At 39.7% G+C, this 14,403-nt stretch overlaps 2 protein-coding genes across 3 annotated transcripts in view; both read right to left on the reverse strand.

Moving 5' to 3' along the window:
• The window catches only part of ropn1l (rhophilin associated tail protein 1-like), a 95,040-nt gene extending 90,591 nt beyond the window's left edge, over positions 1-4,449 (reverse strand). The window contains exons 1-2 of the mRNA XM_073024080.1: positions 4,232-4,449; positions 132-267 (exon numbers count right to left, since the gene is read on the reverse strand). Of these exons, the coding sequence (XP_072880181.1) occupies positions 132-262 (131 nt within the window). The 5' untranslated portion in view covers positions 263-267; positions 4,232-4,449. The remainder of the gene's footprint in view (positions 1-131; positions 268-4,231) is intronic.
• Positions 4,450-10,934: 6,485 nt separating this feature from the next.
• The window catches only part of marchf6 (membrane-associated ring finger (C3HC4) 6), a 77,442-nt gene continuing 73,973 nt past the window's right edge, over positions 10,935-14,403 (reverse strand). For both annotated transcript variants that reach the window (XM_073024085.1, XM_073024084.1), the window contains exons 22-26: positions 13,821-13,955; positions 13,448-13,537; positions 12,455-12,587; positions 11,667-11,802; positions 10,935-11,265 (exon numbers count right to left, since the gene is read on the reverse strand). In XM_073024085.1, coding sequence (XP_072880186.1) covers positions 11,178-11,265; positions 11,667-11,802; positions 12,455-12,587; positions 13,448-13,537; positions 13,821-13,955 — 582 coding nt within the window. In that variant the 3' untranslated portion in view covers positions 10,935-11,177. The remainder of the gene's footprint in view (positions 11,266-11,666; positions 11,803-12,454; positions 12,588-13,447; positions 13,538-13,820; positions 13,956-14,403) is intronic.

A 14,403-nucleotide genomic window follows, 5' to 3' on the forward strand; every position in this document is an offset into this window, starting at 1 on the left:
TGTTGTCAGGATATAGCTACAATTGAATAGTCCTAAAGCTTTCGTATTCCTTTTAGCTCTTGACTTTAATTTCTCAATGCCAAACATGCTGTCATTTAAAACCTGCTAGATGATGTAAAGGGTTTACTCACGCAGCAGACCACTGAAGGACGTCGTGTGGCTGTGTCCGGATGGCAGCCTTTGTAAACTGCTTTAAAATATCAGGAAACTCAGGGGGGACTTCAATCTGCTGAGCGCAGAACATAACATCAGGAAGAGGCATGGTTGCTGAAAAGAATTAACAGATGGCTAAGTACAACAGAAACTTGTTAAAGAGACACAAATCGTAACTGATATCGGTTGTGTTCAGTGAGTTAAAAAATGAAACTAAATTTCAAAACTAAGACCAGATAGAGTAAAACTCTGACAATCTGTAATTCGACCACCCAGAAATCCCAATGTACTAGCATCTAGCTCACCAAATAACGTTTGCCATGCTGTCTTCTGACAATTGCGACCCTAGCTCCAGTGCTCTTTTGTGTTCACCTGTTCCTGCTGGCAAGTCTGAAAGTGTAATAATACTATTACACTAGTGTATCAGAGACAGAAGAGGTACTGCAGATGTTAGAAATCCACAGTGATACAGTAAACACAATGTGCTGGAGAAGCTCAGCTGGTCAGGCAGAATCTATGGATGGGAATAAGCAGTAGACGTTTCGGGCTGACCATTCTTCAGGAGTATAAATATGGGGAATCCAGTGCTAAAAATCTGAATTACCAGAAAAATATATTTAAGTTGAATATATTCAATTTTAATTTGCTATTGAGTTTTGAGTCCTTTAAAGAAAGTTGTCAATAACTTTGAGTTGTAAAATATAAAGTGGATGGCTTACTCTGCCAAACATAAGAGAACTAGTTGGCAAAGACAGACAAGGAACCTGAGTATAGATACAAGGCTTAAAAGTCAAATTTCTCCAGACCCCAGCAGCAAATTTGGTGCCTTGTTAAGCACTAAAGTGAAAAAGTGAATTGATAATAAAGGGGTACGGTATGCTTGTTTTCATCAGCCATGGCATTTGAGTATAAAAGTTGGGATCATATTGCAGTCATTCAAAACTCTGGTTAGGCCGCTTTTGGAATACTGTATTAAACTGTTTCACCGATAGATATACTTTATTGATCCCAAAGGAAATTAGTGTCACAATAGCATTATAAGTGAACAGGTACTGTATACAAATATTAGAAGACAAGTCAGAAAAGAAACCTTAAAAGTAATATGCACAAGATTTACAAGTCAAAGATTACAAGATCTACAAGTTCACACTGATAAGATGGAAGTGCAAGAATTAGCATAATATTACAGTATACAGTAATTGGTGCACATTCACACCATCCAGATAAGAAGTGATGGCAGTATTGCACAGCAACACACACAAAATGCTGGAGGAACTCAGCAGGCCAGGCAGCATTTAGGAAAAGAGTACAGTCAACATTTTGGGCTGATCCCTTCAGCTGGACCTTCAACATCACTTTCCTAGCTATAGGTTGACTCATTATGGAGTCTAATGGCCAAAGGTAAGAATGACCTCATACAGCACTCTTTGGAGTGGCACAGTTGTATTATTAGTCTATTACCAAAAATGCTCCTCTGTTCAGCCAAGGTGGCATGCAGAAGGTGAGAAACAGAATTGCGAGGATTTTCTGGAGGATCCTTTGTTCTATGACAGATGTCCAGTTTAACTCCTATAACCGTGCCAGCTTACCAGTTTATTGAGCCTGTTGGCATCACCTATGTTGATACCATTGGCCCCAGCACCCTACCACAGAGAAGATTGTACTGGCAGCAACAGACTGACAGAACAGGTGAAGGAGAGGTTGCATACTCCAAAGGACCCCAGTCTTCTCATGAAGTAGAGACGACTCTGGCCCTTGTGCATAGCCTCTGTGTTGGTGCTCCACTCAAGTCTGTCATCCAGGTGCAACCCCAGGTACTTGTAGCCCCTCAACATATCCACGTTCTCACCATCAGTAGTAACAGGGAGCAATGTAGGCTTAGTCTTTCTAAAGTCTATTACCTTCTTTTTTGTCTTACTGATGTTGACTGCAGATGATTCAGCTTGCATCATTTGACAAAGTCCTCCACCAGGGCCCTATATTCTTCCTCCCATTATACATCTAATTATTGCTGAGTCATCAGAGAATTTCTGCAGGTGACACGACTCAGTGTTGTATCCAAAGTTTGAGGTATACAGGATAAACAGGAAAGGAGCCAATACAGCCCCCCATGGGCCCCAGTGCTGCTTACAGCCTTGTTTGGCACACAGATCTGAACTGCAGAAACTGTGGTCTGCCAGTCAGGTAGTCCATTATCCAGGATACAATGGAAGTGCCAATCTGCATTGAACAAGGTTTCCCCAGCAATGAGGGCTGTTTGGTATTGAAGGCACTTTTGGTTGGCCCTTCTTGGGTCCTGGGACCACACATGATGTTTTCCGCACAGTCAGGACACGTTCCAGGCTGAGATTTGGATTGAAAATAAGTTGGAGAACTCCACACAGCTGCTCAGCACACTCCTTCAGGACCTTGGAATTCACATCATTCAGCCTCAATGCTTTGTTGTGTCTCAGCTTCCCCAGAGCCCTTCTCGTCTGCTCATTGAAGGTGTGTCCATTATGACTGGGGAGTTGGTGAAAGGTGGGGGCTGCGGGAGGTGAAGATAAGGACACTAACAGTTGGTATGTGGAGGTGTTGAGGTGCAAGGGAAGATACAATACATGCACTATTATCATTTCACTAATGTACCTAATGTACAGCCACTTATTTTGCTCTGATACTCAATTATTTCATTAAAATGCTCTCTAGTTCCGCTGTTGCTTCTTCTTGCTTAACTAACATGTATACTTTATTTTCATTTTTCCACCTATTCATACACCCAGTAATTTCACTATACACCTACCTAACGTGCAGTCTCAAACTCTTGTTTCACTGTGAAGTGTTAATTTTCTAAGAGTATTTATTTATTTCACGTTGTACTCATTTCACTAATAAACAAATTGATTTCACAATTGTATCCAGCTATTTCACCAATCCATATGGATACATCTTGATTTCACTATTCTGTGTATTTATTCCACCCAGCTGTTTCAGACCTGTTCATAGTTTCTTCACTGACCATCCTTCACTTTATGATTACACTCATCTATTTTAACAATACACCCACTGATTTCACTGACAGTACATAGAACAGCACAGTACAGCTCCTTTGGCCCATGATGTTGTGCTGACCTTTCAGCCTACTGCAAGATCAACCTAACCATTCCCTACTACATAGCCTATAACCCTCCATTGTTCTTCATCCATGTGCCAATCCAAGAGTCTATTAAATGTCCCTAATATATTAGCCTCTGCCACCACTTCCGGCAGTGCGTACAGGCACTTACCACTCTGTGTCAACAACCTACCTCTGAAATCTCCCCTAAGCATTCCTCCATCCAGGACAAAGTAACCCCATGCTCAATGCTAAATATTCAGTCTCTCTCCCACTGACACACTGTGCTAGAGTATGTAACAACTACAATATACCTTGCAGTTTCTTGCGCAGGACCCTCCACGCCTACAGCTCTACCACCAAGAAGCAAGGGCTGCAAGTGCTTTAGAGGAATCAGGGCCAAGCAGAGGCAAATAGGCCAAGTTGGGCTGAAGGACCTGTTTCCCTGCTGTATTCCTCATGACACCATGCATGGGAGCATACACAAAGTGCTGGAGGAACTCCCGAGCTTCTAACTTTCCAGTCCTGTGAAGCCTGAAACATTAACTGTTCATTTTCCTCCGTAGATGCTGCCTGACCGGCACACGTTGCGCTAGAGTTGCAGCAGCTGCAGTCCCTTTGTCTCCAGCTGGATATCCTTCTTCCAGTAGAGCGCCATCCTAACTTGGAAGTGTATCGTTGTTCCTTCACTGCTAGTGAGTCTAGGTCCAGAAATCCATTCAATATCATTTGATGTATTTTCACCAGAAGTACTGCGGAGACTCTAGAGTGGTTCACCGCCTCCTTTTCAAAGAATATTTAGCAATGGGCAATACTTGCTGGCTTCGGTAGCAACACCAATATCGCGAATATTGATTATCAAACAATCACTGATTTTACTAATACAACAGCTCCTCTCTTACAACCACTTTCCCACCCACTTAATTTAACGTTGCGGCCGTTTGTTTTGCACCCAACTGATACACACGTTTTCCACGGACTCACCTTCTAACTCGGCCTCCTGTTGCACTTGATACAGCCGCTGGGTCCAGCAAGAAGTTACCGTGACACCACACTCACAGCAATGACGGCGTTGTTGTAACTGACGACCCCTGTCTATTACGTGAAACTCAGCAAAGATAAACGGCCTTCACAGGCAGTGCCGGTCCACTCTCGTTTCTTGTCGGCGGTTGCTAGGTGACCCTCGTCACACCGCTTTCTGGTTGCTAGGGCACTGGCCAGCTGGCGACTTGTCGTCTGACGTCATGTATAACCCAACAGCGGTTTACCGTAAAATGAAACCGTAAACAAGCATTCGAGTGCATTTTCGACTGAAACACAATAGAAACAGAGAACGACCATGTTCGTTACGTCTGGGCCAGCTCTTCCAAACTAAATCAGAACTAAATTCAGTACAGGATGGCACACAACTTTGTACTATTCACTTCAGTGCAGTTCTGTACAATATAGTGCGTGGCATAATAAGCCATTGAGTATCATACAACATTCAGTGCAATACAATTCAACACAGTATTCTTTCCAGAATATTTAACGAAGGTTAGTATTAGTGTAATGTTCGGTATAAAACAATTCAAGCTGCCAGCATAACTTCATTTCAGTCGCATTACTTCAGATCTTTTTAAATTACGAAGTTCACTGATTATAACCTGATCTTAAATGTAGAAAAACAATCATACCAAGGTGATATACTAGAGAAATGTGGTCTTACTGGATTAGTTAACATTAACCATACTTGCAATAAAAGAGATTGGATTTCAAATGTTGTCTAATAACAAAAAAAAACTGAAAAGAATTGGAGGTAAGCAAACCGAAGGCCATGTATTCAACAGTGTGGTGCAATCGAGGATGACATTAGTCGGAGGCGGTATACAGTGTACAGTAGCTGAAATATAGTCGCAAACACGACAAAGTCTGCAGATGTCGGAAATCCAAACAGAACGCTGGGGGAATTCAGGTCGGGGCGCTGCCTGACCCGCTGGGTTCCTCCAGCATTCTGTGTGTTGCCTTGAAATACAGCCGCAATGGGACACGGCCAGGGCACGTTTAATGTCACTGAATTACCTGGGTCAGGGAGGGGAGTATGAAAAATGACTTGAGAAGCTAGGTGATAGGTGGAAGCAAAAGGTCTCTTGGGTGGGATTCCTTCAGCCCCTTGACTCTTCAGCCTATTATCTCCTAGCTTCACACATCATTTCCATTCATTCCGCAGCCCCACCAACCCACCTTCCTCCCTTTACTTGGATTCACCTGCCATCTGAAACTCCTACCTCTCCCTTACCTTTTTATTCTGGCTTCTGCCCTTCCTTTCCAGTCCTGATGAAAGGGTCTTGAGCCAAAATCTCGACGTTGAATTACCTCCATAGATGCTTCCTGACCTGCTGAGTTCCTTCCAGATATTGTGTTGGTGGTGATGGTTAAGGAGTTGGCTCGGTTTTCCATGTTACCTTTAAACTCAAAGTCCATTTCCCATGTTCACTTTAAGTTCACTAGACTCCCATTTCCCTAAGCTTTTCTTAAACTCAAAGTTCATGGACTGATGTCTGTTATACTTTTAATGTTTTTTACAAATGTTACACAGTGGTATGTTTGTGTATTAAGGGACCAGAAAAACTGCTAATTCAGCATCACCAAGGACGCAAGGGTGCTGATTACTGCGGTGTTTTCAGAGCTTGGTATGATTAAAGATGACATTGTGATGTATCCACACAGCAACTTGATGCAAATCACATTGGGCTGCTGCTTATCAATTACAGTCTGGAGTTCAATACCACCAACCTCTCAGTATTTACAACCAAGCTTCTAAACCTAGACCTATAAATACAGCGACATACTCATAGGGATCAGTAAAAACATTCTCTCCTCGCAGGAAATTAACACAGGAACACCTTAAGGATGTGCACTTATCCAACTGAACTCATGAATGTGTGACTAAACATAGCTCTAAAACCTTACAGACACCACTGTCGGCAAAATCTCAGATAGCGACAGGGCGCACAGCAGTGAAATAGTTCGGCTGGTTGAGTGATGTCACAGCAACTCGCACTCATCTTTACCAGACCACATAATTGTGAACTTCAGTACGAGAAGTTAGGAAAACATGCATGAGTCTTCATTGAATCCGTGGTGGAAAGGGTGAGCAGCTGGATGTCAACATCTCGGAGGGCCTAACCACGTCAGCGGCTCAGCTTCGTTTTGGAGTTTGAGATTTAGTAAGCTTGCAACGATTTTTCCAAATTTCTGAAGATATACAGTGGAGAGCATTCTGACTATTTGCATCACAGGCATAACCCTCTCCACAATCGAGGGCATTTTCAAGAGACAGTGCCATAAGAAGGTGGAATCCAAAATTAAGTACCCTCAGGCTAAGGGACATGCCCTCTTCTTGTTACTACCATCAGGGAAGAGGTAATACATGGATCTGAATACCCATTCTCAAAAATTGCTTCTTCCCTTCCACCACCAGATTTCTGAACGGTCAATGAACAAATCCTTATTGTTTTTATTGCGTTGCTTTGTGATTTATAGTAATCTTGTGTCTTTGCACTGTACTGCTTCCATGAAACAATACATTTCACATAAGATAGTGATAATAAACCCAGTGCCCATAAATGTCAGACATAATTGGAATATGGATCTTCAGAAAGATTATCATTCTAATTGCAATTGCAGCAAGACACAATTTTCTTTGAATAATTTCATAAATGCCTGACTAGAACCCAAAATATACATTTCTGAAGATGCTGAATGTTATCACCTGTCATCTTGAACAAATTGTTCTGAAGATTACTGACTATTTTACATTTTGCTTCTGGGCTATTCCAAGTGATGTGAAATCTTCACTGATGCTAATTTCCTGTTCTTACATTCTCAAGTGTGGGTAATAACACTAGCTGATAGTGGGCTCTTTGTTAACCCAGGAAGAGGTACAGAGTAAAGTACTGTCAATCCAGGATGCACAACAGTTTCTCCTTCCCTATCATCCTCAACAGCCCCTCCACCCCCAAGTGTTGGGTGCTGAGACCACTGCTGTACATAAATGCACAGCCATACACCAGGGCAATTACATCAAGTTCACCCATGACGTGACAGTGTTCATCATCAGCAATGATGAGATGGCCTACTGAGAGGAGGTGGAAGAGCTCGAGACCTGGTGCCAGGCAGATGACCTCTACCTCAATGTCAACAAGACAAATAAGATGATTATCAACTTGAGCAGAACTCACAGCACTCTCACCCCCTGTGCATTGGGGCACAGCAGTGGAAACTGCAAGCAGCTTCACACTCTTGGGAGTGTGTATCACACATAACCTCCCATGATTCCAGAACACATTTTGCACAGTCAAGAAAGCTCACTAAAATCTCTTGCTTGCTGAGGAGGCTGAAGGAGAGGTGGACTTTCTACATCACTCAATAGCTGGGCAGTAAAGCTGATTCACTGCATGGTACAGAAACTACACTGTGGTGGCCAAGAAGACTCTAAAAACAGGTAGTCAAATCTGCCCAAAGCATCTCTGGCACTAGTCTGCCCACCATCAAGGACATATACTGGGACGCATGAAAAGTTTCAGTATCATGAAAGATCCCACTTAAAATTGTTCATGGCTGCTACGTAGCATCCTCACCAAGACCACCAGACTCAAAAACAGTTACCGGTACTTTCCCTAAGCAGTAAGGCTGATCAGCAAAATCCCACCCACTAACTCCAATACTACTTTATTATTTCCCACCAGTCACCTTATGTACTACCTAGCATCACTGCATGGACATACAACCAAACTATGTATACAAGCTTTCTTATGTATTAAATTTATTGTGTTTTATAAATCATTGTGTTTTTTAAATCTTTTTTTTTGGTGTTGCATCAGATCCAGAGGGACAATTACTTTGTTCGCCTTACACTTGTGTACAGGAAATAACATTAAAACACTCTTGAATCTTTAACACAATCATGGGAAGTCATCAATATTTTCTGTCTTCCAGATATGAATTAAGTGACATATTGTCTCTACCAAACTAGAACTTCCTTTTCTCATCCATTTTTCAGCATGTTTTGATCAGTTGATATAAACTGGTGTAGTCAACCTTCTAATAAAGCCAAAGTAGCGTACAATAGAGTTTACCTTGAACAAATAGTCTTGTTGCTGTAATTACCATAACATTTTGTTTAACAAAACTTGAGACTTGGAGAACATTAACAGTAACAATTTTAAAAAGCCACTTAGAAACATTTTAATATTTCAGAAAATATGACAACTTATTTGATTCACTCAAATGAACCATAAGAAAAATTCTATCAATGAGGCATAAGTAATCTTTACCTATTTAAGAATGGAATTTGATGATCCAGCTGTTGTCCTGCCTGTGACAAAGCTGGCTCTCAATTTTTTCTTTGATAGTAGGTAAATGAAATGACAGAAGAATCAGGTGCATATCATGCAAGGTAAATGGTAAGGCCTAGGTGTCATTGCTTGAGAGCACATCTCTGCAGCACAGGCCCATAGATCCCTGAAAGCAACAGTGTATGCAATGCTTGTCTTCATCAGCTGTAGCATAGATTACAAAAGCAAGGCATCATGTTCCAACTTTATAAAATATTGGCCTGCCACACCTGAACTACTGTGTACAGTTATTGCCAGCACACCGCAGGAAGGATGTGATTGCATGGAGATGGTGCACAGAGATTCAAGTACAATGGTCAACATGATCATGGTAGGCTGTTTGATGCTATCATTCTATTAGAGAAATTATTGAAAAATAAATAGAAAAAGACTTAATGAATATTTATCAAACACACTTGGAATGAGCACTGAAGGTTAAATACAGGACATTGTAAAAGTGGAAGACTGAACTTTCTCTCACTGTATAAATTCTACTTTGAATGCCTCAAGATATCTTGTTAATAAACTAGGAAACTGCAGCTGATATTCATAGTAGCTTCTTCAATATTTTCAATATTCCAAATACATTAGTGTTTGACTTGGCAAATATTAATATATTTAGTGTATAATGAAAACACTTAATATATGAAATTCAAACATGAATTAGAATATTGACTGATGCCTACAACTGGTGTTCCAGCGGAAATTAAACTTAAGGCACAGATGCTCATTAAAGCAGTCCTGATGAAGGTTTTCGGCTGAAATTGTTGACTGTTTATTACTTCCATAGATGTTGCCTGATCTGTTGAATTCCTTCAGCGTTTTGTATGTCTTTCTCATTTTTGCATAATTGTCACTTTTGCACTGATTTTTTGATATAAATCATGATAAGATGTAATCAAATCCAGGAAAACCACATTAACTATTATCCAATTTAAGCCATATACCCATTTTCATCATCTACATTTAGAACAGAACTTTAAAACCATTAAAAGGAATTAAGTTCATACTGAAAATTTATATAGTACAGTGCAAAAGTATAGGATGCCCAAGACTTTTGCACAGTACTGCAGTAATTTTATGTATTGCACTGTACTGCTGCCACAAAAAATCATGACACACACGAGTGATAAACCTGATCCTAGTATTGGGCTCTACTGTGCACTGAGGGTGGGAAGGTGGTAGGGAGAGGGAAATCAGGGTTGGGAAAAGGGGAAGGAGTGGGAAGCACCGGAGACATTCTGTAATGATCAATTAACTAATTGTTTGGAATCAAACTACTTTGCCTGGTGTCTCAGGGCTGGGTGTGTCTGCACCTACGCCACTCCCCACCCCTGGCATTCCTCCTCTGCCACCTGTCCCACAACCCTTTCACGGTGCCATTTGCAACATCCAGATTTACAAACTTGCTCTCTGCTCCATGTTGACAAATACTGTACTGTTCAAAAGTCTCAGGCATCCTATCTATCTATATATATCACCAGATCATAACTGCTCAGCAAGATCTCTTTAGAATATGATCTCACTAAACATTTTGGATAGCCACAGTACTGGGTATTTACACAGTACAGCTGGACATGACCACATATTCAATGGAATGCTTCCAAAGTTATTTTGAATTGTGTAGATGTTGGAAAACCTCGACATCCTTCAGTGTCTGAGCTAAGCACAGAAAATATCAACTTTACTATAAGAGTGTCAATGTGTTAATTTAGATAGTGCAAAACCAACCCTGTCCCCCAAATTCCAAATCACAAAAGATTAGAATTACATAATGGAGTTAATTTTGTGACTGTGGATGAACAGATGGAGGATGTGACATTTTGCCAAATCTACACAAACATTAGTTGCACATTCGTCCTGACGAAGGGTCTCGGCCCGAAACGTCGACAGCGCTTCTCCCTATAAATGCTGCCTGGCCTGCTGTGTTCCACCAGCATTTTGTGTGTGTTATTAGTTGCACCAGTTATTTGTGGTATGTGCCTCAGGCCATTTTGATGGTGTTATCATCATGATCCATCTTTGCCATCAATATGGATGATCACAGATTTATGTAAGTATATTTACACTGTATGGATAAACATACATGGCTGTTGCCAGAAATTGTCAAAATTAAATAAAAGCTCTTATTATTGTCATTCATTTGCAGTTGGTTTTTCTTTTCCCATTTAATAGTTTATTTTTATTCTGTATTAAAACATCAGCCATTATGAACATTTCTAAAAAAGTGAGTTTATGAAGTATCCAAACACCTCATTATATTGCCTCTCTGCCACCGTCACTCCCAAAATGTAGGACAACAGTCCAAATAAAGTGATGACTACATTTAATAAATTAATATACATATTTTAAGATTTACAATGCACATTCATTTATCTTTAAAGGGGCTCAGAATGTTCATTATATTTACACATATACAGTTACCAGACAGACTGTAGGACTTTTTTGCTGTACGTAAACAATGGGGAAAAGGAAGAGGTTCGGTTTGGGGAGAGTTTGGCGGGTTTTGTGGTAGGAATTTATAGGAGGAAGAAATAGTCAGCCAACACCGACTACTCTTCAGAAGAAGGTGAAGCAGTTGACGTTGTTTGTTTACCCATCTTTCGCTCATAGTTAACAAGCCGCTGACCAACGAGATACCTAGATTTAATGAAAGACAAAGCATCATCATAAAATGCACATAAAATTTTCACGAAGATTAAAGTTAAATCCAAGCAGTGGTAAAACTTGACCATGTAATACAAGGGAACTTGTGCAAAAAAAGTTTGAAATTATATGGTGTCATTAACAAAGCCATAATTTATAGAGCTAATGCAAAAAACAAATTATTATTCAACTCTATGTTTTTCCTCTTTTGTAGTACATATTTATAATCCTTATTAATACAACTCATGTCCTTCTACAAATTGCCCATTAGATATTGGCATACTTCTGTTGGCTTCAAGTCCACAGATAAAAGGTTAATCAAGATTTAAACCAGGGACGCTTAAATCTATGATTCACGTATTTGAATGTATAATGTTGCAAACTGAAAGACTTACTTGTCATTTTTAATGTGCTCATATAGGCGCTTGAACTGGCGGATTTGAAAGGACAAGACTCCCATCAATATCACCACCATGAGAAGGAAAGGATAAATTCGACGCTGGACTAGATTTTGCATCTCTGTGGTCACACCTGCATAGTCAATGGAAACAAGGAACCAAGTTCAAAATTTATATTGAAAATTCCACATGAACAAGCAAGCGAGAAATAAATCTGAAGTTATATCTAAAAAGAATGATGCAAAATAAAGAGAATTTTAAAAACACAGGTTCTTTATGCTGGCTTTCATCATTCCTTCAGCACGGAGACTTCCACTCACCTTTTGAAATTAAATCATGTTACTTCATGTTTAATTCAAACTGATGAGTGCACAGAACACTTATCTGTGTTATCCAAGGATGTATCCCGACATCAACACAGTCCATAAATAATACAAAATCTTGTTTGACAGTCCATAAATAACTTACAAAAGGAGTGCATAAATGACTTCAAATGTTTGAACTCCTGCTGTTGGGGGTTAGACTTAATAAATAAATATGCCCAAGGTAGTTAAAACTTCACCATTTAACATAGTTCTTGGAGCATAAAAATGATTCAAATTTATTGGTGGAATTTCATTTACAGATACCCTACCTAAATTTCAGTTTTGGAATTTTAGAATGTAAATACAGAGATCAGACAGAAATCATACTATCCAGAACAGCTTCTTAACAATTGCTTTTGCCAATCAAGTTGGCATTTGTTGAGAAAATGAACAACCCTTACAAAACGTTTCAGTACCTACCCAGCAGCGGCACAATGCCTGCAGCAATGACATAGGGCAGGCAGAGTGACAACAGTAACACGGCAATGACTGGCGCGGCTAGCTTGCAAATTATAAAATGCAAATCGATGTTTCGAATTCCATTTGCATAGACCTGAAGAGAAAGTGAAAGTTAAAGTTACACTTCAAGATGTAAGTAATACACTGATTATCATTTCTCTAGCCGTTGTCTCCAATTTCAAAATATATTACTGAATCAATGCAACCAGGCATGGTGATAATTTGTAACAGTACAACTCTGTTCAACCAGATGAGATAAGTATGATGTGACAGGTTGAGTTGGCAATGGTGGAAGAGGGTATATGTTACAATAGAGGAGTGCTGATAGTTTGATGTTAATATAAAAAACAAAATGAAAAATCAAAAAGCATTCAATTCACTATCATCTGCCTCCACTGCACAGTATAATGTGGATTCTGACAGAACTTGTGTGTGATCTATCATCAAATAAGGAAGAACTTGAATATGAGAAAACACAAGGCACAGATTGGGGAAAACAAAATACCAATGTTTAACATACATATGAATAGCCATCTTAAATCATGTAACAGAAATAAAAGGTTCTGCCATTTTAACACTGCAAACTACAAACTTTTCAAAATTTCAAATACAGTATAAAATACTTTTATCAGAACCAAACACTATTTTTCCTCTTACTGCTATGAGCCTTATTTGAATGTTATTTCATCATCTGTTTCTATGCATGCGCTCAGTTCAATGCAGTTAATGTAAATGCAACTCTTGATTTGGGAAATACCCCATAATGAAAGCACAATAGCAGTCTCCTTTACATTTCTTCAGTGTAAAGGTAAAGTGTAAAGTCCTGACGAAGGGTCTCGGCCCGAAACGTCGACATCGCTTCTCCCTATAGATGCTGCCTAGCCTGCTGTGTTCTACCAGCATTTTGTGTGTGTTCTCCTTTACATTTCCTATCCATTCTTGTAAGAATTTTACCTGTTCAATAACAGTTTTCAGCCACCACTGAGGTCCCATCAGTGTTATAGCAGCAATTATTTTTGCATGAAGAACACCAAGAGCCCAATCCTATTGCAAATAGAAACATGATATCAAAAAGTAGAATTTCAGGTGATAGGTGCTAAGTCACAACATTCAATGTCTTAACAGCCTTGAATCTGGTTTAGAGAAAATTCAAGAAGGCTATCTTAAGTTTTTGAAACACTCCTCCCATTCCAGTTTTGATCCTGGTTGACCATGAAAATCTATTTAAATTTGATTTGCATCAATATTTTTTTTACAGATACATAGTCAGCTGAGCTATTTCTATGCATTAAAGACTGAAAAAATGTATTTAAGGATGGTCACGCACCTGCCAAGGGTAAAAGAGAGGTGTCTGATCCAGAGGTACTCTCAAGGGAGCTACGATAACTAATTCGAACAAAAGTCCTAAAAGGAGTGGAACCATTCCAGCCAACAACAAAGCCACTATTAATGTTTTCACAATCTATGGAGAAAAAAGTTGCAGAAAAACGTTAGAACATGAGGAAGCAGGACTCGGGGTAAGGACAAACGACCCTTGTGTCTACTTTGTTACTCAGTAAGATTATAATTGATCTAATCACAGTGATACACCACTACTCCACTCTCTACCAAACCCTCACAGCCCTGTAATTCAAATATTTAACAAATATTGCCTTGAACACATTCAGTTTGTCTGTATTCACAGTTCTGAGGTTAGAAAATTCCAAGAATCAACTTGCAAAGAGGTATTTCCTCATCCTGTCTAGAATGGGTAAACCCTACTCTGAAACTATGCCTCCTGGTTCCAGATATCCCAAATAGCAAACAATCCTCTCAGCACCCAGTTTTTAAACCTCCCTAAGAATGTCATGTGTAAATAAGATTGCCCCTCATTTGTCTAAACTCTATTGAATACAGGAACTTTTCTTTAT

The sequence above is a fragment of the Hemitrygon akajei genome, chromosome 20 (genome assembly GCF_048418815.1).
Source record: "Hemitrygon akajei chromosome 20, sHemAka1.3, whole genome shotgun sequence".
Lineage (NCBI taxonomy): Eukaryota > Metazoa > Chordata > Chondrichthyes > Myliobatiformes > Dasyatidae > Hemitrygon > Hemitrygon akajei.